Source organism: Lactuca virosa, chromosome 4 (genome assembly GCF_052849685.1).
Source record: "Lactuca virosa cultivar CGN04683 chromosome 4, Lactuca_virosa_CGN04683_v6, whole genome shotgun sequence".
Taxonomy (NCBI): domain Eukaryota; kingdom Viridiplantae; phylum Streptophyta; class Magnoliopsida; order Asterales; family Asteraceae; genus Lactuca; species Lactuca virosa.
The window spans coordinates 248,295,152-248,319,615 of record NC_136429.1 but is presented as its reverse complement, the minus strand read 5'-3'; the positions used below and the strand labels follow the sequence as shown (position 1 = coordinate 248,319,615).

At 34.5% G+C, this 24,464-nt stretch overlaps 1 protein-coding gene across 1 annotated transcript; it reads right to left on the bottom strand.

Annotated features, from left to right (window-relative positions):
• Positions 1 to 1,342: 1,342 nt before the first annotated feature.
• Positions 1,343 to 6,270, bottom strand: LOC145108173 (Leucine-rich repeat protein kinase family protein). Its single transcript, XM_079045177.1, has 13 exons — positions 6,031 to 6,270; positions 5,793 to 5,928; positions 5,574 to 5,645; positions 5,420 to 5,491; positions 5,260 to 5,331; positions 5,098 to 5,169; positions 4,940 to 5,011; positions 4,732 to 4,838; positions 4,430 to 4,597; positions 3,375 to 3,707; positions 2,596 to 2,850; positions 2,346 to 2,479; positions 1,343 to 1,785 (listed from the first exon to the last, which is right to left on the bottom strand). Exons 1-13 carry the CDS (start codon positions 6,122 to 6,124, stop codon positions 1,561 to 1,563), a joined length of 1,812 nt encoding a protein of 603 aa, XP_078901303.1. The 5' UTR covers positions 6,125 to 6,270; the 3' UTR covers positions 1,343 to 1,560.
• Positions 6,271 to 24,464: the final 18,194 nt, after the last annotated feature.

Sequence of the window (24,464 nt, the reverse complement as noted above, 5' to 3'; positions counted from 1 at the left end):
GCCCCACAAATGTAGCCTTGCTCTTTAGGCGTCTGTTTTTTAGTACCCCATGCATGAAGCCATGAACTAAAAGTTTGAAGAATCAAAGCTCTACATGTTTGTTGTAACCTTTTCATTTTAAAAGCTAATCGATATGGAGTTTGATGAAGACAATGCACCCACATACTCAGGACCACTTAAAGGAGGCAGTGGATAGTTGGGCTCTTCCAACCAAGCCTTTTACAATGTGCATGTCTCTATGTATCTCATTTGAAAATTCTATTAAAAAAAACCAATATATTTTTAATTAATTTAAAAAAAAAAACAACTTTATTATATTTTTTAATGTATTAAAATCTTTATAGTTTTCTAAAAATCTAATGTAAATTTTTTGGACTGCAGAAAAACCTATATTAAAAAAACAACTGTATTATTTTTCATAGTTCATTATATATATATATATATATATATATATATATATATATATATATATATATATATATATATATATATATATATATATATATATATATATTCGAATGTTTCTTAACTAAGGGATTATAACTAGTAAACTCTTAAAAACCGTTATTTATCATTTGTGGTTGTATATTTTTTACCGGTTTCAAAGTCTTAAGTTGGACAATTTCAAAAATATAAATATAAAGGCTTAAATGCAAAACAAAAATAATATAATGGTTCTTTTAAAAAATGATAAAAATATATTTAGTTTTTTAAGGTTTGCCTTTTAAAAATGTAAAAAGTTAATAAAAACAAACTCAAATTATAAATATTACTTATTTAATTTAAAAACATTTTCAAGTTTAATACCTAGTTTTTCCGAAAGTTTGTGAAATTTGTTGGATATATATGATGGTTGGAACAGCATTACTTCTAAAAATCGAAATGGTGGGGTTTTCATCGGTTTTGGTTAATCCTTATCATTTTTATCCTTCTATTTTGTAAAATAATGCTATTCATCCCAAATGTCATTTTTACAACTTTTTAAAATATCTCTTTCAACCTCTTCATTTTCTACTCTTCTATTTTTAAAATATCTTTTTACTCTTTTAACTTTGAAATTTCTAAAATATCACTTTCACCCCCTTGATTTTCTAAACATTCGCATTTGCATTTACCCAATCTGATTTTCTTACCATTACCACCACTCAACTTTGTAAATTTCTTTAAGTTAAAAAAATAAAAGAAAAAGTCATTACTACAAATTCCATTTTTGACACAAAAAAATGTTTTAAAACATTCCAAAACAACAATTAGCAAAACTTACTATTTTGTTTTGTTCACAAAACACTATTTTGTGTGTGTTAGTGTGTGTGGAATAGTTACCTATTTATAACATTAACCCTAGTTCAAAAACCAAAATGCAACTAATTCTCCAACAAAGCAACAAGAGAGCACCCTTTTGGCATTCACTTTTAGTAGCCGGGGTGAATCAACAAAATCTTTCGGTCCGAAAACATTTCTATACATACAAAACATAATCAACAACTTACTCAATCTAGAAAGTTTCATAAAGAAATCTTTCCATAATTAACATCTACAAAAGATGAAGGAATGACAAGATTAAGCATAATCCGAATGTGAGTCATAGAAGTCACTAGGGCATGGTGACAAGACCTCTTGTTCAAGAAATTGCAAGACTTGTTGCATCGATGGTCTCTCTTCTGGGTTCGCATCGGTGCACCTACCCGCTATTTCAAGAACCGCTTCTACAGTTGATGCATCGGCATCCGTGCACCTCTTGTCCACCACATCTTCCAATTTGTTCTCCTTTCGCAGTGTGTTCAACTTTTGTTTTTAGAGGCAAAAAGAGGAATGTCAGTAAGTAACTGTGTTTAGCATACTAGCTGAAAAGCTATCTGATAGCTTAGCATACTAGCTGAAAAGCTATCTGATAGCTAAAAAGCTAACTGGTAGATATGTAGCTTTTTAAAAAGCTAGTCTAAGTAGCTTTTTAAAAAAGCTAGCTTATAAGGTAATTGGCTTGTCAAACATGCCAACTTAAAAAAGCTTGAAAAATAAGTTAGTTTATCAGCTAGATGTGGCGCAACAAACACAGCCTAAGGTTGTGTTTGGCAGACTAACTTAAAAGGTAACTTTTATCTAATAAGCTAGTTTGTAGCTGATAAGCTAGCTGTCAAATGTAAAATGATATAAAAAATTATTTAGATGTAAGGGTATATTTGGAAAACTTGTGGGAAGAGCCCCATGAGCTTATCAATAACCTAAATCTCAAAATAACATTTTAAAAAGCTAGCTTAGAGCATCTCCGATGGTAGCTTTTTTAAAAGCTTTTTACTATTTGAAAAAGTTTTTATAAAATTTTGCAAGAAAAAAAAAATACATACCCAACCAACAACATTTAGGCCCCGTTTGACAAAAGCTGGATCTGTTGGTCTCTTTCCTGTTACAAGCTCTAACAACAAAACCCCAAAGCTATACACATCCGATTTCACTGTAGCTCTTCCACTTTGCAAATACTCTGTTTCACACACAACATATATCTTATAATTAAAACAACTTTTCTTTTTTTATATTATAAACATATGTTGAAAGAGAGAGAGAGAGAGAGAGAGAGAGAGAGAGAGGGAGAGAGACCTGGTGCAAGATAGCCAAAAGTGCCAGCAACAACAGTGGTGACATGAGCATCTTCATCCACCAAAAGCTTAGCAAGACCAAAATCAGAAACACAAGGCTCAAGATTTTCATCCAATAAAATATTACTCGATTTTATATCGCGATGAACAATTCTTGGACTACAATCATGGTGTAAATATGCCAATCCTCTAGCTGATCCATATGCCACTTTTATTCGTGCATTCCAATTTAATGTTTTTTCTTCACCCCGACATTCTACAACAAAAAAAAACCATAAAAGTGTCAATTTTTTTCCATAATTAGCAAGCTACTTTTACTCTTTTCTTTTCACATAATACAATAATCTACTTTCATTTCCTTACCAATAATAGCAATCTACTTATATTTCTTTTATCGATAATAGCAAAGATGTAACAAAGTATTATGCTATTGTGAGTAAAACAAAAAAGTCAACTTCCATAAATAGCAATGTACTTTACTCTTTTTTACCAATATAGGAAAAGTATTTGTTTTTTACCCATAATAGTAAAAAAACAAAGTAAAGCAACCATATTGATATTGGTAAATGAAATGTAAGTATGTTGTTACTATGGATAAAAAAACAAAGTAAAAAGCCAGAAATAACAACGTATTTTTTACCCATAATAGCAATAATCTACTTTAATTTCTTACCCATAATAACAATCTACTTAAATTTATGAAATGCAAGTAAGTTGCCATTATAGGTAAAAATCAATACATAATGCATTTATGATGTGGAAATTAGCAAGAAAGTGTACCATGTAGGAAATTTTCAAGACTACCCTTGGACATGTAGTCATAGATAAGAAGCTTGGAATCAGGAAACCTGCAATAGCCTCTGAGATTAACAAGATTGATATGTTTGACACTTCCCAAGATTTCTAATTCCCTTTCAAATGCTTGATCACGACCTTCACGACTTCTTTCGATTCTTTTAACTGCAAATGTCCCACAATCATTCATCACCATTCTGTAAACGGTTCCAAATCCACCTGCCCCTACTACATGTTCTTCATCAAGGGATTCGAGTTTTTCTATGATTTCACTTGATGGGTATGGAAGATCACCATGGAATGTTATAAGTTGTGTGCCTACAAAAGTTGGAATACAAGTTGTTAAAGAAAATTTATACACACCAAAGTTGTGTTTGTGTTTGTTACAAGGGACGCAAGGATTGAAGAAGTTTTTTAGGGATGGATTTGGTGATAGAGGATGAGGAGGGCAGGGAGGGGGATTGAAGAAGTTTTCAAGGGATATTTTTGATGATAGAGGAGATGAGGAGGGTATTTACGTCTTTTGCACGTACCAAAGATCGAGGATGTGGAGGGTATTTATGTCTTTTGCACAAATGTAAGCTCAAGGGCACTTGCGTCTGTTACACGGGAGGGGGATAGAAGAAGTTTTTATTGGATAGATTTAATGATAGAGGATGAGGAGGGCATTTACGTCTTTTGCACATATGAGAGATCAAAGGCATTTGCATTTGTTCCTCGGACGGGGATTGAAGAAGTTTTCTAGGGCTATTTTTTATGATAGAGGATGAGAAGGACATTTAAGTCTTCTGAATGTACCAAAGATCAAGGATGAGGAGGGCATTTATGTCTTTTGCACAGATGAGAGATCAAGGGCATTTGTGTTTGTTACACGGGACGGGATTGGAGAAATATTCTAGTGCTATTTCTGATGATAGATAAAGAGAAGGGCATTTATGTCCTTCCACATACAAGAGATCAAGGGCAAGTTCATCGGTTCCCAATAAATGAGGCCTAAAAAAGGCAATTAGTAACAAAAAAAAAATTATTTTTTTTCTCACTTGTTTCTTGTTGAACTTGTTTCTTGACAACTACATATCTTTTTGCAGCTCTTTCTTTCTTTGAGAGCATAAAAACCAAAAGGAGCACAAAGAGCACAACTGCCACACCCAAAGCTATCATAGCAGCAATTAATGCTCCTTTCATAAAAGGAGATGAATGCTTAGGAACTACAAAAAAAAAAAAAAAAAAAACAAATCAAACCACAAAAGGTTAATATTAAGTTATTAACAATACCCAAAAACTAAATTTCAAGAATTTGACCATTTTTTATAAAAAGATTGTTTTTTTATAAACAACTTGCCTGCAGCTTCATCACTTTCAGCATGTGGCAAAACAGCAGGAAATCCAAGTGATGTTTTACATGGCTTATGTATTTGTTGACCACAGAGATCTAAATTACCAATATACCTATACACATAGACACATAGTGGCCCATTTTTCAAATTTAGAATAAATGCATCAAAAATTCAAAATAGTCATTTTGAGTTTACAAAAATAGTGACACTTACGAGTTGTTTCCAAAGTTGCTAAGTGCTCCAAAATTCGGAATTTCACCCGAAAAGAAGTTTGTTGATAAGTTCCTGAAATTAAAAAAAATGTTTCAATTTAAATGTTTATAAAATTTTATTAGTTTAATGACATAATATATGTTGATGAACAAACTTACAAGTATTTGAGACGAGTGAGATGACCAAGAGAAGGTGGTATTGCTCCCTTTAAAGTATTGCTTGACAAATCCCTAAATAATGAGAAGAATTACATCAAATTGTTGTGAATATTATCTTTAATAACAAAATATTTATTTAAAAAAAAGATTTTAGTGACTTACAGTATAGTTAGTAGGGAAAGGTTTCCAATATTTGAAGGTATAACACCCTGGAGATAATTAGCCCTCAAGTACCTAAACAGTGTATGCCATTAATCAGTTGACATTTCTAAATCATACTCAAAAATCAAGAAAGACACTTATTTCATAGTTTAACACTTACATAGCTCTTAGTTCAACACATTTACTAATTTCATTTGGAATTTGACCATGTAAGCTGTTTTGGTGAAGTGCCCTGATAAGAACAAAAAAGATGCATAAATCAAACAGAAATTAACTTAAATAAGTTAAGATTACAGCTCCCAAAATACACTTACAGTCTCTGTAATCTAGTGAGTTTACCAATGCTTGGAGATATGAACCCCCCAAGCTCCATGTATGGCAAGTTTCTGAAACAAATCACGAAACGAAAATCGAGGGTTAGAACTTAGAACTTGTATACAATCTGTTCCGAAATTAGGGTTTTGTGTTACTCGTTTTATCCTCGAAATGCGCGATAAAAAGTTGAAAACATGGAGTGAAGAGTGAGGATTTACATGGCTAAAACTCTTTGATCGGTCGGATGGCAAGTAATGCCAGTCCATTGACATGGGGTTTCGACGCTATCCAGCCAATTGCTGAGAGTGTTCTTAGTGTCGTTCAAAGCTTGTTTGAACTCGAGTAAAGTTAAGCCTAAAACAAACAAAAGAGCAAGAGGATATTCATCGAACATTGAATCTGAAAGACGTCAAAGGAGAACATAATCTTTCGACTTAGGGGAGGAAATGAGGTTACCATCTTCGGTGAGAGCGAAGGAACAAATGCTGAAAAGGTTTGTTGCTACAAAAACAGCTGAAAAAACCCAAATCAATGCCTGATTCGTACCCATTTGAGCTTCTTGAAGTAAGAACTAGGAATATGGATATTCAAATGTGTGCCATAAAATGGAATATAAAAAGGATTCAAATTTAAAGCTGATTTAAAGCAGATGTAATGTAGTGAGTACGCTTTTACACACAGAGGGGAGAGAGAAGCGAGTGTGGGGTTTTGTGAGTGGTCTGTGATATGATGAGGTTTGGAAAAATAAATGTAAAATCAGAAGACATAAATTTTCTTTTATCATTTCCCATATATTTTAATTTAAAAATAATGTATATATTATATGTTTTTTTGTTGGGTTTATAAAAAAAATTAGGTCTGATTTTGTTTTGATATCATATTTAGGAGCTTTTGATTATAATTATTTAGTATATCTTTTATTTTGTTAGATTCAAAATTGTGTTTCACTCATTCATATCTCTCGTTTAATCCGCAGTTATCAAAGAGTCTATACTAAAATGTTATTAAAAGTATATCACTCATTTAATTACATAAATTGTTCAAATATTAAAATCTTGCAATATAAATTGATATAAAAAAATATTATCTATGAGGAATAAATTATTAACTTTTGTAAAAAGTTAATTATTGGTATAATACTATATAATGAATAAATACAAAGGTTAATAAATCAGATTTCAAATTAATGAATTGTATAAGCAGCATTGGCCTAGAAAATAAAATATGTACTGGGAAACTGTGCAGAGGAGGGAGCCGTTGTTAAATGCAAATTCAAATATAAAAAAGGTTAACGTCACTTGCAGATGGTTGGAGTGTACCTGACGCGCTACGGTTTGATGTCGTGGCGAACTCTTATTGGAGGATTATAGTGGCATGTGACGCAATGTGAAACATGTTGCCATTTAGATTTCTGGGAATGAAGTCAAAAAGTCTAACGCGACACTGCCCAATTCTGGTCTTTCGCAAACATCCAAATCTAGATCTATTTGTATTAAAATAGTAAATTTCAGTTTTGGTCCCTAGAATTTTATTCAATCTACAATTTTAGTTTGAATTTTGAATTTTTAACATGATTTGTTCTTTTTCAATAGTTGCACGTGTGGACCTTTATGTCGTGTTTGGTTGGCAGGAAAGGATTGGAACTCGGAGAGAAAAGGTTTACAATTCCCTCGAATTCCTGCATTTGGTTCAACTTAAAGGAGGGAAAATGAAACATAAATGAGACGTAACCTAGGTTCAATAATCACTGAGTCTTAGTTTAATATTCCTTATAACTAATTAATAGTTTAGATTCTTCAACAATCTCAATGTATACTGAGAGTTTTATCAAATAAGGCTAAGTCAGGCAGAAAAACTGGGAGGCAGGACCATTTCGGCATATAGCATTTCTGAAATCCAACAACCAAGCCAACGTAACCATTCTAAGTCCTCTCCCGTAAGTAGATCAATCAGTACAATGACATGGATTACTGATAAATCTCATGTATATAAAAATGAAAATGAATATAAATATAAATTACACTATATAAGGTTGAGTGTAATTTAACTTACCGATATTTCTTAGACAAAAGTCCAAAAATGGACATGGGACTGAATGCTATTTATAGGCATGAAAAATAGTATGGACGCCACACAGGGACCAAGTGCGCGTCGCGCACAACCTTGGTCGGTAAGGGTTCCTCTTAGAGCATGACACGTGTCGGGCATTGGCTGGTGCGACTTGGCAGGTTCTAGAAGATGTGCGTCGTGTTCTTGTTGCGCCGGGTGCATCTCGTGAAACTTCAAAATTTTGTAACTTCTTCATACAGACTTTGTTTTTGATGTTATGTATATTCACGCGTAGCTACCGACGAGATCTACAACTTCCATTTAGAGTCTATCGGCTAATTTTCAATTTATTTTTAAAGTTATATTTTTAACAGGCTTAGATTGTTTAAGTCCGTTAAAAATTTATAACTCTCTCGTCCGACGTCCGTTCTCGACTATCTTTATATCGTTGGGGTCATGTTAACGAGATCTTCAACTCTCGTTTAGATTGTTTCGGCTAACAATCAACCGATCTAAAATTCAATTTTCGTGTCCGCACTGTTCTGCTGAATCTTAGAAAAATCATATCGTTGGGCTCCTGTTAACGAGATCTTCAACTCTGGTTTAGACATTCTTTGTCTTACGTCGTAACTTTTTTTTCTTACGGTCAACAATCTCTTCGGGGTCCTCAATTTGACTCTTGATTTTATCGATCCTTAACTCCGAAACTAAAATTATATCGGGAACTTCTCCCACGAACTTCCTCAAATAACACACATGAAATGCGGGCGTGACAGTGTTTCATAATCTAAACTATCACTTCAGAGTATATATTGTACGTAGAGGTTGAAATGATAGTAAATATCCCATATCGAGATAAAGTCCATACATCTTATCCATTATTGTTCAAAGGGGAATTATAAGCAACCTTAACGATTGTTCAGTTATGATGCCTTATATTATTATGATGATGGTGAGTATTCGATATGTTGTAAGTGCAAAATGGATGATAGTTTCTGACAAGGAAATTGAGTAATATAACCCTTATAAATTACATTTTTAACAAAAATGACCATTTGTTTTTTGTAAACTAACCACATTCTCTGGAATTTGGGAGTACGATTCCGAACCGTTGTTCCGAAATACATTTGACTCTTTTTTTTGCGTTTAACATGTGGCTTTTCGTTTAGTTTTGGTTTTATAAATAAAAAAATAAAAAAGTTAATGTATAAGTTTTGCTTTCATAAAATGTATAACTTTTGGTTTTATGAAAAATAAAATGCAATTAAAATCAACAAACAACTAATTATTACATAAACTAAATAAATGATGTGTATGTAGGTCATATTACAAATACGATGTTCAAATTATCTTTGTCCTTGTACCCCAAAAAAATTCCGCTAGTCATTTTCTATAACCCATAGCCCATGGACCGGTGGTTTTACCCTCTATAGAAATCGATTTCCCGGTGATCAATGCTTCCATGAACCAACACAAAAATACTCCACAATCCCCTCTGGTGCCAATCTGTTGTGGTACGTCTGGGCCCTTATTGCATATAGTCATTTGGAATGTCTTCAAATCCAAAGCATCCAAAAACCAATGAGCATGTGGTATATTAATTGGGATGTAAAGCTACAAAAAAGGTTAGAAATAATTAATTAATATATAAATACTCAGATAATGCAATCCAAACAAAATTATATTGTATCGCACTCTGCCCAAGCTGGGTAAACGGATCCGTCAGCCATGTCACTCCAGTCAAATATATCAGTGTTGAAAGTTGATGGCACAATCGTCCACCGAGCATCATCCACTCTATGCTCTACCAGCAATGAGATCTACATCATGATGTACTGCCATTTATTATTATTATTATTATTATTATTATTATTATTATTATTATTATTATTTTGCAGTAAAGTAAGTATTGTTATTAGAAGCATATTATGTAATAAGAAAATAATTATATTACTTACATCACTTGACAACCATCCTCCATGAATATCCGCAAATAACCATGTCCAAAACTCAAGCATAGCAAAACCGGTCAAATAATTGTGACCAAACAACAACTAGCCATCCCGTTCTTTATAAACAGTGTGTACGGTAGGATCTAAAAGATTGTCCAACGATGCTGGTTGTTGCCGTCTAACACCTTTCCTCTTCATTTGTATCCATGACGACTTATACCATATGGACATAACTTTTTGGCGCTTAGAATGCCTAAGAGGTGCTTGCGACGGTGTTTTGTATTCATCCCGCGGAATCTCTTTTACATCAGACGAGTGAATAACCGAAGACGGCTGCTGAGGGCCATCATTCAACGGTCGTTCAAGGTCGTCATTCAGCGACTGTTCGGAGGTACGGAAGACATAATCATGCTCTCACAACTCATTGTCATTGTAGTATCCCTCTACAGTTCAATAATTTATACATGTAAACGATGCAAAAACATAACGACCATAAATGATGAAATAATTAAAAATGTACCTCCATCCCCTTTGAGGTACCATAATCGTCTTCGGGAGTCCTATTGATAAGTTTTAGAACCATGGATTAAGTAGTCTCATGCTCTGCTAAACGTTCATCCTAAGACCGCAACTGCTTGCGACATTCACGGATCTCATTTTTCAATTGACAGACCTCGTTCTGCAAGTCGCTAATAATTCGGTCCTTGTAAGTTGATGGGTCAGCGACCGGCGGTGGTTGTGGTGGAAGGTGCGATGGATCATCTATCCGTGCCTTCTTTTCTCGAGGCTCATGGGTAGGGAGTTTTTGGGTGATGGTTTTAGGGAAGGTGCCCTATGAACTTCAGTGTCGGGAAAATCATGGTGATCAATTCACGTCGAGCTAACAATCCACCATTCAACATGCATCTCATCTTCCGTCGGCTCCAACATCTGTATGAGTCTATTACGCTGCTAACAAAATTATAAAATTATAAATAAACATAAATTATAAAATAAATAAATATTTAAATAATAAAGTAACCATACGTCGTCAATTTGTAAAAACCGGTTGCCATGAGTCTTTTGTAACGACCTCAGTTTTGACCATGCAATAGCCCGAGGGATCACATTCTGTTTTCGGGTACCAAACAAACTGCTCACCAGAAAAGTTTCAAGAATCCATATCTGAATGTTAGCAAAAAAAAAATAGTTAGAATGTTAGCAAACAAAAATAAATAAATTTTTTTTCATCATATACTTACCTTAAAAGCGTATAAAACCCCATGTAGGGTGTAGGTCAATTTTTGCGGTTCGTTCTCTTTCGGTTCGTCTGGATATATAAGTTTGTCAACATTATTGAATAAAGTAAAAAGTTGTTTGTACAATTGATCCCAAATTATCCTCCCCCATTGTCACACCCCCAAACCAGACGGCGGAAACGTCCGGGGGTAGAGGACTTCATTTGTAGTATCACAACACATGTAATATAGTAATCATAGTACAAACAACCATTGTATTAAAAAGTATAAATATTTACATGTGTTTCAAATTGTATACTGAAACCAAAAAGTTGTACAAAAGATAAAGACAAAACATAAACTGCTCCATCTTTAAAAGCTCGGGTGTACCTGTTTACGGGTTCCCTGAGAATACAAGTAATTTGAAAAGAGAGTATCAACATAACGTTGAGTGAGTGCATAAGTATTTATGTTTTGTAAGAATGTTTTCTGTTTCTTGAATATGTAAACTGTTTCCAGAAAATCCTATATTTTCTGTTGTATATGAAAAGTAGTTGTATATGTATAAAATTGTTCTGTTTGTAAACCAATGTTCTATATCTTGTAATTTTTATGTAAACTTGTATCTTGTAAATTGTATCTAGTAACTGTATTTTGTAAACTGTATACTGAAAACTGTATCTAGTAAACTAGTACTTTGAAAATGTACTTAAGTTTAGGTAATTATACACTAACGTATTATTAATATCTTTTAATGAGTTATTATAACCATACTAACTAGATGGCCTGACCCAACGCTATGTATGCGCTGAAAGTTGATGATAACAATTGTCACTCACAGGCGTGTATGCCTGACTGTAGCTAGCAGTCCGAGTGCGGGGTTGTTAATCCCAATATAGATCTATACACACATTGTTTCGATCCCCTGCTGGAGACTCTGGTTATAATATCAGGACTTTACTGTATCGTTTAAAATGAATTAAACTAACTGTACTCTTTGACTCATAAAAGCATATAACGTTACATGTATAACTGTTAGGAAAATCCAATCATTCTGAAGTAAATAATCGATAGTATATCCTTGAATTAGTATTCTTAACATGTATTTGAATGAATGACTACACTTGAATAGTTTTGAATTAAATCTTTGTTTTTGCAAAACATTGTACTCTAGTATATTAGTATCGTGAATTAATGTTCTGTGTATCGTAAATTATACCTATTATAATTTATATGTACTTTCTGATTTGATAACGAGTATTCATGTATGGGATCCTTTGCTCAACATGTACAAAGGGTAATTGAATCTAATTGAATAAACTTTTATACTTGTATACATATACAAATATATATAACTAAAATTTAAATGACATTTGGATAAACAACGGATACTTGTAATCCCACATCCAAACAAGGAAAAGGAATCAAAGTGGGTTGTCAATCCTAAATCTTTTAAATCTTATTTATATAAATATATGTATACTAGTATGATTTTTGGGGAAAAATATAAGTTTATAAAAACATTTAAAAGAAATTTCATATTTGGAAATCCATTTTGGTGACTTGATGCCTTTTTGAAATAACCACTTAAAACCACTTGATTTGATAAGATGTTTGAAACCATTTGTTTTGATAACTGTATTCCATTTGAAATCATTTGTTATAACACAATATCTTTGTGTTATACTTGTATTCCCCCCCCCCCTAAAACAGTAAAAACTATGAAAATGTGGGGGTATGAACTCACCTGTTGTAAGTTACTCAAATGTAAGATTGGTGTAGGATGCTAAGTGTCAAGTGAAGACTTGAGCACACACTGATCCTATTGAACATATAATGACACATATATGTTTATAATTAGTGAATAAACAACTAATCATGAAAGGTAACACCCTATTAGACTAGGAAACTCTAGGTTTTAAGTACTACAATCACATATGATTGCATACTAAGGGTGTATGGCCATTCTAATGAGTTTACGGCCAACATGTAAGTCTTATATGAGTTTACGGCCTAGGGTTTACGGCCCTATGAGTTTACGGCCGTAAACTCATAGTATCTTGTACCAATTTGTGTTTTAAAGTCCTACGTTCTTCCTTGAGGTGTTCTAGACTTAGTTCCAAGGTTTAGTAAGAGGTTTAGGGTTCATTTACACCCTTAATTAAAGTTTACGGCCCAAGGATATTGCCTTGGCCGTAAACACCTTTTGATCTTGATTTCTTTATGTTTTCAAGTAGTATAATCAGTAAGTGTTACACAAAGGAAGGTACTCAAGGGTTTAGAAGCCTTTAGGAGTGTTTAAAGTCAACATATGCTTCATTATATGAGTTTACGGCCAAGGGAGATTGCCTAGGCCGTAAACTCCCTTTGTTCTTGTCAATTGGATGATTCCTAAGTGTTCTTCAAGTATTTCGTGTATATAGCAAGCTTAGGAGGGAGTACTTACAATATAGAAGCTTGATAGGGTGATTAAAGTCCAAAAACACTAGTATATGTTCTTGGTGTTCTTGGTGAAATGAAGAATACTTGAAAATATAGCAAAATGGAATGATTTCATGGATGAAATCATGTATAATCACTAGATAAGGAGATGTAACAACAATTCAAGTGAAAGAATTCTTACATTTTTGGAAGATCAAAGTGAAGATCTTATGATACTTGAGAGAGAATATTGGGTGTTCTTGACTAGAAATGGAAGAAATGGAGAAAAGTGATGTAAACTCATGCATATAGCATGGGTTTACGGCCTACACATGAGTTTACGGCCCAACCATGTGTTGGCCGTAAACTCCTCTTAATGAGTTAAAAGTTTGATTAAGGCACAATGGACTCAAGCTGATACTTCCTATTACCCGATTCTTGAATACACTAGGCTTAGAACACTCAAACAGACTCTAAACAATGCTAAAAAATAGCAGAAACTAGTTTGTCTTTGATTGAATTGACTGAAAATACAATATAGAAATTTCGGGTTGTCACATTACCCCCCCGTTAGAGAGAATTTCGTCCCGAAATTAGAGTTTAAGCAAATAAGTAGTTACAAATAACTAAACGAAAAGATGAGGATATTTCAATTTCATTTGATCCTCGCGTTCCCAAGTGAATTCAGGTCCTCGTTTGGCATTCCAGCGAACCTTCACTATCGGGATACGGATTTGTTTCGTTTGCTTGACCTCTCGGTCCATGATCTCTACAGGTTCTTCCACGAAGTTGAGGCTCTCGTCGAGTGGGATAACAAGAGTCTCGTCGGACAAACACTTTTTCAAGCTTGAGACGTGGAAAACAGGATGTATGTTACTTAGTTCTTGAGGTAGTGAGAGTTTGTAAGCTACGGGACCAATTCTAGCAAGAATCTCGAATGGTCCTATATACCTTGGATTCAACTTGTCACGCTTTCCAAAACGTATCATGCCCTTCCAGGGTGAGACCTTCAACATGACGCGGTCACCGACCTGAAACTCCAAAGGTTTTCTTCTTTTGTCGGCGTAGCTTTTCTGTCTATCTCTGGAAGCTTTAAGTCGCTCCCGGATTTGTACGATTTTCTCCGTGGTTTCGCGAATGATTTTCGGACCAGTGAGGGCACCGTCAGGACCTTGACTTCTAGCTAGCTGCGTATCGCCTACTTCAGCCCATCACAGAGGGGATCTGCACTTACGGCCATAGAGAGCTTCGAAAGGAGCAACCTTTATGCTAGTGTGATAACTATTATTGTACGAGAATTCGACAAGAGGTAAATGAGTATCCCATGCCTTACCAAAGTCTATCACGCAAGCTTGTAACATATCTTCTAAAGTTTGAATTGTCCTCTCACTTTGTCCGTCAGTCTAAGGATGGTAGGCTGTACTTATGTCCAGCCTAGTTCCCAAAGATTTTTGTAAAGAATGCCAGAAACGAGAAGTGAATCTACTATATCGGTCATAAATAATAGATATTGATACACCATGTAGTCTAACGATTTCCTTGAGGTAAGTTCTTGTTAGTTTCTCCATCTTATCAGTTTCTCTGATCGGTAAGAAGTGCGCAGACTTAGTTAATCTATCGACGATTACCCAAATAGTATCATAACCACTCGATGTCTTGGGTAACTTGGTTATGAAGTCCATTGTAATCCGCTCCCATTTCTATTCAGGGATTTCAGGTTGTTGCAATAAACCTGAAGGTTTCTGGTATTCTACCTTCACCATGGCACAAGTAAGACACTTGCCCACAAAGGTAGCAATTTCGGCCTTCATGTTTGGCCACCAGTATAGTTTCTTAAGGTCCAGATACATCTTGTCTGAAGCTGGATGAATGGAGTATCTGGTTTTATGGGCTTCATTCATGACTACTTCTCTGTAACCACCAAACTTAGGTGTCCAGATCCGGTTCATGAAACAATAAACTCCATCATCCCTGACTTTGAAATTTTTATCCATTCCTCTTAAGGCTTCACCTGCCACGTTTTCAAGTTTTAAGGCCTCAAGTTGAGCCTCTCTGATCTGTGTGGACAGATGTGAATGGATTGTCATGGTCAACGACTTTACTCGGCGTCTCGAGTATTCCTTTATGCTAAGGGCGTCAGCTACAACGTTAGCTTTACTAGGGTGATAAAGAATCTGACAATCATAGTCGTTCAGTAGCTCTACCCATCGGCGTTGTCTCATGTTCAGCTCTTTCTGATTGAAGATGTGCTAGAGACTTTTATGGTCCGTGAATACTGTGCATTTCGTGCCATATAAGTAATGTCTCCAGATCTTCAGAGCAAATACTACTGCTCCTAGTTCAAGGTCATGTGTTGAATAATTGACTTCATGTGTCTTTAGCTGTCTTGAGGCATAAGATATCACCTTTCCTCTTTGCATAAGAACACATCCAAGCCCTTGATTAGAAGCATCGCAGTATACTACAAAATCCTCTGTCCCTTCAGGAAGAGATAGGATTGGTGCACTACACAAAGCTCGCTTCAGCGTTTGAAAAGCTGTTTCTTGTCTTTCTCCCCAGCTAAAAGTTACACCTTTTTGAGTCAGAGTGGTAAGAGGTTTAGCTATTCGAGAGAAATTCTGGATGAATTTGCGATAATAGCCAGCAAGACCTAAGAATTGACGGATTTCTGTAGGTGTTTTGGGTGCTGACCAGTTTTCAATAGCCTTAATTTTGGAAGGATCGACGTGTATTCCTTCAGAACTGACCACGTGACCTAGAAATTCAACCTTTCTAATCCAAAATTCACATTTTGAAAACTTCGCATAGAGTTTCTCTGTTCTAAGAGTTTGCAAAACTTGACGAAGATGTTGGCCATGTTCCTCTTCACTTCTTGAATAAATAAGAATGTCATCGATGAAGACTATAACGAATTTATCCAAGAATGGACGACACACTCTGTTCATTAGATCCATGAACACAGCAGGTGCATTCGTCAATCCGAATGGCATCACTACGAACTCATAATGACCATAACGAGTTCTGAACGCGGTTTTGGGAATGTCATCCTCCAAAATTCGTAACTGGTGATACCCGGATCTTAAGTCTATTTTTGAGAAGTAGCTCGCACCTTGAAGTTGGTCGAACAGATCGTCAATGCGAGGCAGAGGGTATCGATTCTTAATGGTAAGTTTATTCAGCTCGCGATAGTCTATACACATACGGAATGATCCATCCTTCTTCTTTACGAATAAAACCGGTGCTCCCCAAGGTGAGAAGCTTGATCTTATGAAACCTTTACTAAGAAGTTCGTTAAGCTGGCTGGATAATTCCTGCAATTCTGAAGGTGCAAGACGGTAGGGAGATTTGGCTACAGGGGTAGTCCCTGGAATTAAGTCGATTCGGAATTCGACTTGTCGTTCGGGAGGCACTCCTGGAAGATCTTCAGGAAAAACGTCGAGAAAGTTACAGACTTCAGGAATTTTCGCGATATCTTTCACTTCTTGCTTTTTGTCTACCACGTGAGCTAAGAAAGCACAATACTCTTTGTGGAGGTACTTCTGTGCCTTAATGCAAGAAATGATATGGAGGTTCGTTCCGGGTTTGTCGCCATAAATAACAAGAGTTTCATTAGTTAGTAAGTTCAGACGAATGGATTTTTCATAACATAGGATGTCAACACGGTTAAGACACAACCAATCCATACCTATTATTACGTCGAAATTTTTGATAGAGACCGGCATAAGGTCAATTGGGAACGAAAAGTTATTCAGGGAAAGAGTACATCCTATGTATATTTCGTTGGTGGATTCGGATTTACCGTTAGCCATTTCGATTGTGAATGTTTCTTTTAATGGTTGGGAGTTTTGATTTAGCAAGTGTTTGAAGTTATGGCTCACAAGCTCTTCTCAGCACCACAATCAAATATAATGCATGCATAAGTGTTGTTGAGAAGGAATGTACCCGTAACTACTGCGGGATTTGCCACAGCTTCTTCCTGGCCCAAGGCTAATATTCTCCCGACTCCACCAGCATTTCCAGGTTTAGGACAGTCTTTCTTGAAATGTCCTACTTCACCACAATTGTAGCATGCTTGACCAACTCCAGCCGTAGGTACTTGGTTAAGTGGTTGGGGTGGTGCTCTACAGAATCGGGCAGTATGCCCTTTCCTGTTGCAGTTACGACACTGCATTTCCCTGTAATTTCCATTATGGTGAAAATTGCACTTGTTGCACTTTAGGAGATTACCAACATATGGCTTAGCTGGTGTTGGATTAACAGGAACAACAGTAGGTACAGTCACAACATTGACTGCAGCCAGCTGTTGTTTCTTTGAGGAATCTTGTGAAAACTTGCCCCTCCTCTTGTTTTGACCCTTCTTCTTGCTGTTGTTGTTGTCATTGATTTTTTGTTGTTGTTTCCCTTCGGTTGTTCTGGTAAAGCAACCACTGATTTTTTACGGGCTCCATGATCGATAAGAGATTGTGCCAGCTCTTTGGCACTGTCAAAAGTAACAGGCCTCGAAGCTAAAACACTTGACTGAATTTGGGGCGATAGTCCCCAAATATATCTCTCAATCTTCTTGCTCTCTAGAGCAACCATCTCCGGGCACAGAATTGCCAGATCACAAAATATCTCTGAACTAAAACAGATAGTTCGACATGAATCTTGGAATGAATTGGAAATAGAAGTCTATGACATGTACAACTTGTAACTGAATAATATGAAATTGAATGGTGATTTTTCAAGAGTACGAAGATGCATGTCGATTAAATTGGCATATTGAATACATAAGTTTGGAAAAATTTGACCCTAGACAGGTCTACAATACACCAATTTTGAGAAAAATATCGACATCAAAAAGACCTATCGAAAATAGAGTTTTCGTGGTCTTACTGAAAAACCCTGAAAAATAACATTAAAACCTAACCATAGACTTAACTATAACCAAAAGAATGAGTAAAGTATTTCCTAATGGCGACGGGTATCATTTGGATGAAACCACATCTTACCCATTTTTGTCTAAGCGAGAATAGGGATAAGAGATATAGAGTATAGTTAGTAACAATAAGTTTCTATAAGAAAGACTTACAATTAACAAATAATGTACTAAGTACAACTTGTTCTAGATATTACTATAACTATAAAGTGCATATTAATTATATATAATTTGTTTATATTCGACCTTCGATTAAATGACTCGGATCTAAATCCACAACCAAACAAGGAACAGGAAATGAAGCTAAATCACATATTCTAAGTCTATATAATTTTAATTATATATAATTGTAATATACCCTTAATATTTATAGTTCTACCCTTACTTTGTTCTATTGTTTTCACATGTTTGTTATTAGTATATAATGCCTAAAATACCCTTATGGTATTTTAATCTTTATGTTCTGTTCTAAAGTTCTTCTGAGTATGTATGATAAGTTTTAGACATGCCACAACACCACTATCACTCCCAAACACATGTTGGTCATATTTCAAATCAATATAGTTGATCAGGCTCTATTAATCCCAAATATGATTACATAACTGTCCAGGTTTGACTGTAATGTTCAACATTCAAATACTTTTAAGTTCTTATGATTGTGATACTGTACTTGTAGGTATAAGTGTTAGTATACTTTTTTTTTTGTAAAAATACTTAAATTTTTAAAAGTATACTTGTAGTCAGAGCTCTTAGCCCCAAATGTATTTATAGTTTGTATATCTTTTATGGATTGATATACTAAGTTCACTATAAACAATGCTCTGATACCAATCTGTCACACCCCCAAACCAGACGGCGGAAACGTCTGGGGGTGGAGGACTTCATTTGTAGTATCACAACACATGTAATATAGTAATCATAGTACAAACAACCATTGTATTAAAAAGTATAAATATTTACATGTGTTTCAAATTGTATACTGAAACCAAAAAGTTGTACAAAAGATAAAGACAAAACATAAACTGCTCCATCTTTAAAAGCTCGGGTGTACCTGTCTACGGGTTCCCTGAGAATACAAGTAATTTGAAAAGAGAGTATCAACATAAAGTTGAGTGAGTGCATAAGTATTTATGTTTTGTAAGAATGTTTTCTGTTTCTTGAATATGTAAACTGTTTCCAGAAAATCCTATATTTTCTGTTGTATATGAAAAGTAGTTGTATATGTATAAAACTGTTCTGTTTGTAAACCAATGTTCTATATCTTGTAATTTTTATGTAAACTTGTATCTTGTAAATTGTATCTAGTAACTGTATTTTGTAAACTGTATACTGAAAACTGTATCTAGTAAACTAGTACTTTGAAAATGTACTTAAGTTTAGGTAATTATACACTAACGTATTATTAATATCTTTTAATGAGTTATTATAACCATACTAACTAGATGGCCTGACCCAACGCTATGTATGCGCTGAAAGTTGATGATAACAATTGTCACTCAAAGGCGTGTATGCCTGACTGTAGCTAGCAGTCCGAGTGCGGGGTTGTTAATCCCAATATAGATCTATACACACATTGTTTCGATCCCCTGCTGGAGACTCTGGTTATAATATCAGGACTTTACTGTATCGTTTAAAATGAATTAAACTAACTGTACTCTTTGACTCATAAAAGCATATAACGTTACATGTATAACTGTTAGGAAAATCCAATCATTCTGAAGTAAATAATCGATAGTATATCCTTGAATTAGTATTCTTAACATGTATTTGAATGAATGACTACACTTGAATAGTTTTGAATTAAATCTTTGTTTTTGTAAAACATTGTACTCTAGTATATTAGTATCGTGAATTAATGTTCTGTGTATCGTAAATTATACCTATTATAATTTATATGTACTTTCTGATTTGATAACGAGTATTCATGTATGGGATCCTTTGCTCAACATGTACAAATGGTAATTGAATCTAATTGAATAAACTTTTATACTTGTATACATATACAAATATATATAACTAAAATTTAAATGACATTTGGATAAACAACGGATACTTGTAATCCCACATCCAAACAAGGAAAAGGAATCAAAGTGGGTTGTCAATCCTAAATCTTTTAAATCTTATTTATATAAATATATGTATACTAGTATGATTTTTGGGGAAAAATATAAGTTTATAAAAACATTTAAAAGAAATTTCATATTTGGAAATCCATTTTGGTGACTTGATGCCTTTTTGAAATAACCACTTAAAACCACTTGATTTGATAAGATGTTTGAAACCATTTGTTTTGATAAATGTATTCCATTTGAAATCATTTGTTATAACACAATATCTTTGTGTTATACTTGTATCCCCCCCCCCCTAAAACAGTAAAAACTATGAAAATGTGGGGGTATGAACTCACCTGTTGTAAGTTACTCAAATGTAAGATTGGTGTAGGATGCTAAGTGTCAAGTGAAGACTTGAGCACACACTGATCCTATTGAACATATAATGACACATATATGTTTATAATTAGTGAATAAACAACTAATCATGAAAGGTAACACCCTATTAGACTAGGAAACTCTAGGTTTTAAGTACTACAATCACATATGATTGCATACTAAGGGTGTATGGCCATTCTAATGAGTTTACGGCCAACATGTAAGTCTTATATGAGTTTACGGCCTAGGGTTTACGGCCCTATGAGTTTACGGCCGTAAACTCATAGTATCTTGTACCAATTTGTGTTTTAAAGTCCTACGTTCTTCCTTGAGGTGTTCTAGACTTAGTTCCAAGGTTTAGTAAGAGGTTTAGGGTTCATTTACACCCTTAATTAAAGTTTACGGACCAAGGAGATTGCCTTGGCCGTAAACACCTTTTGATCTTGATTTCTTTATGTTTTCAAGTAGTATAATCAGTAAGTGTTACACAAAGGAAGGTACTCAAGGGTTTAGAAGCCTTTAGGAGTGTTTAAAGTCAACATATGCTTCATTATATGAGTTTACGGCCAAGGGAGATTGCCTAGGCCGTAAACTCCCTTTGTTCTTGTCAATTGGATGATTCCTAAGTGTTCTTCAGGTATTTCATGTATATAGCAAGCTTAGGAGTGAGTACTTACAATATAGAAGCTTGATAGGGTGATTAAAGTCCAAAAACACTAGTGTGTGTTCTTGGTGTTCTTGGTGAAATGAAGAATACTTGGAAATCTAGCAAAATGGAATGATTTCATGGATGAAATCATGTATAATCACTAGATAAGGAGATGTAACAACAATTCAAGTGAAAGAATTCTTACATTTTTGGAAGATCAAAGTGAAGATCTTATGATACTTGAGAGAGAATATTGGGTGTTCTTGACTAGAAATGGAAGAAATGGAGAAAAGTGATGTAAATTCATGCATATAGCATGGGTTTACGGCCTACACATGAGTTTACGGCCCAACCATGTGTTGGCCGTAAACTCCTCTTAGTGAGTTAAAAGTTTGATTAAGGCACAATGGACTCAAGCTGATACTTCCTATTACCCGATTCTTGAATACACTAGGCTTAGAACACTCAAACAGACTCTAAACAATGCTAAAAGATAGCAGAAACTAGTTTGTCTTTGATTGAATTGACTGAAAATACAAGATAGAAATTTCGGGTTGTCACACCCATAGATATATACCACAAAAATTAGTTAATAATAAAATTTCTAAAAAAAATTAGTTAAGGTAAGTAATTATTAGGGGTGGAATTGGTACGGTACAAATTCGTTTTTTCTTAAACCGTGTACCGTACCAACTATAATCGGTATAAAAAAAATTGTTACCAGTACCATACCAAGTATAATTGGTACCAATATATCTGGTTACCCACAAGTTTGGTTGATACAAACTGGTAATGGTATATACCAACTTTTTTTTTTCTAGTATTAGATTTTTAAACAAGCAAAGACATCAGGTAATTTTGACGTTTAGCAAAGTAATTAGTTACGTAGTTCTTTTAATTTACAAAGAATTCTATTGAAGTAACGTTTTAATTTTGTGCTTTAACGTGGTAATAGCTATTGACTAAGGCGACCAAATGACTTATATAATGTTCTCAAAACTATAAACAGTAAACACAATTAACAATTGAATATACGATTTCTTATATATATATATATATATATATATATATATGTATATATATATATATATATATATATATATATATATATATGTATATATGAATTGGTTGGTACAGTATTACCATGGTATTCAAACTTTTATACCATTACCGTACCAAGATTGCTCAACTGGTACGATACTACCAACCAAACATGTTGGTTACAAAATATATTGGCTACCAACTTTCTTTGTTCGATTGGTAACATATTGGTTGGTTTTCCGTGGTATAATTTTGAGATCCCTAATAATTATGCTCAATAATTATAAAATAGGCGACAGTATACTTGTTGAATTCATCAAGGTTGGATAGCAAAGCGAAATACTCTTCTGTTGCAGGTTGTTTAGCCAACCTCCCATTGAAACCCTTCTCTAACAGGTATAGAAGACATACACGAATTCCATCCTCATCCGATAACTCATTAAGTGAATTTTTAAACACCTTCGTAACATGGTCTAATTTGACCGAAATATTTGTTGGTACCATAGGAAAGACACGGGAACGGAAGGCGACATAGGATGCAGAAGTAGTAAAATAGTCACTAAATCGGAAGCCGATGATAAGACAAAATTCTTTCTTCCCGAAAGACAACTCGTAACCCCCAATCTCAAAAATCAGTTTATGTACTTGGCTTCGGGGTCAGTGACAACTTCGTGGCAAAAGACGTAATGTAGAAGTAAAGGATCCCCATCTACATTAGGAATGTCTAACCACCTTCCAAAACATGTATTCCAGAACATAGTCTAGCATTCGGGTCTGTCTCTGAATGCCACAAGAATTTCCCCTCCGATTTTGGGTTTACACGAGTGTGTAATTGATGCATCAAAAACCATGTCGTGATGCACAAATAAAAAAAGGTGTTATCACTTCATTCTAAAATATAAATGACCAATATTTCAGACCAGTTTTGGAGCAGTTTCAGACCTGTTCTTCATGTTCTGGTAGGGGTGGCAAATCGGGTCATCGTGTTGTGTTTTTGTCTGACATGACACGACAAGATTTTATATAACACGAACACAACACGACATGATGACGTGTTTTTTTTAACTAACACAAAAACAAATCGATTATAAAACAACAAAACGATACGACACGACAAAGATAAAGTAAAATAAAAATTAAATAATTTCATTAATATTTAATCATATATAACACGATAAAGACGAAAAACACAAAAAAACGACAGACACATGCTAAATCGTGTCAATTTCCTGTCAAATTTTGAAGACGAGCACGACACAACACGATGTCGTGTTTTTTATACTTGACACGAACACGACACGAACACAAATTCGAATTTCAGTTTCATCCCAATTTCATTTTGTGTTGTGTATTTTTGTTGTGTCGTGCCATCAAGTGTCACCCCTATGTTCCGAACGAGTTCATCGTGTTCTAGAATGGTTCTTCGCGTTCCGGAGGCTTCCGAAATGAATTTTAAGATCCGGAACACGACATTTCGATGTAAATCAATAATATTTAAACATCTAAACTATTTTCAGTTGGTCCTACAACAATAACATCTTTAATTTATATTCTGGAACACTTTCAGTTCATTCCGGAGGTGGTCTACGATTTCCGGAACAATAACATTAGAAAAATATGAAACTTAAACAAACAAGGAAAACAAAGAACGTACTCGTAAAATAACGGGATCGTAGTGCTCGTCTTCTATGTCGGAGATCAGAGATGCATGTCGGAGATGGGAGTTGATCCAGAACGAGTCGGAACGTCAAAATAAGAATGCACCTTTCTGAAATGAAATCATCGCCTCAAATTATATTCCTGAATTTGAAATTCAAAATCCCGATCCGAAACATATACGTTTGATCTGGAATAGGCATTCCTGATCCAATGCAATGGGCCAAGCCACCCGAAAAATAATCCGAAATATGTTCCAGAACGACCCATTCCGGAATATGTGGTTATTTTGCAAAAAAAAAGTTATATTTTTTAAAAAAACCCAAAAAAATGGTTAGATTGCTCAGCTTCCCTTCTAACAATCATTAAGAATATGTTTTTGGGGATAATGATAGTTCATTATAATGAGAGAAATTAAATTGGTTCCAACATTTTATGCCTATAAATATGTCTACCCATTAATATTATGACACTTTGCATCCTTCTACAATTCCATTTAATTATATTTGATATCCCCAAAATACCCTTAATGAGACAATTAAAAAAAGAAAGAAAGTT

Coding starts and splice junctions, on each gene's coding strand:
- LOC145108173 (XM_079045177.1), bottom strand. CDS start 6,124: ATGGGTACGAATCAGGCATTGATTTGGGTTTTTTCAGCTGTTTTTGTA. Junction 5,646..5,792: donor GATCAAAGAGTTTTAGCCAT/GTAAATCCTCAC, acceptor GATTTGTTTCAG/AAACTTGCCATACATGGAGC. Junction 5,492..5,573: donor CTCACTAGATTACAGAGACT/GTAAGTGTATTT, acceptor TGTTCTTATCAG/GGCACTTCACCAAAACAGCT.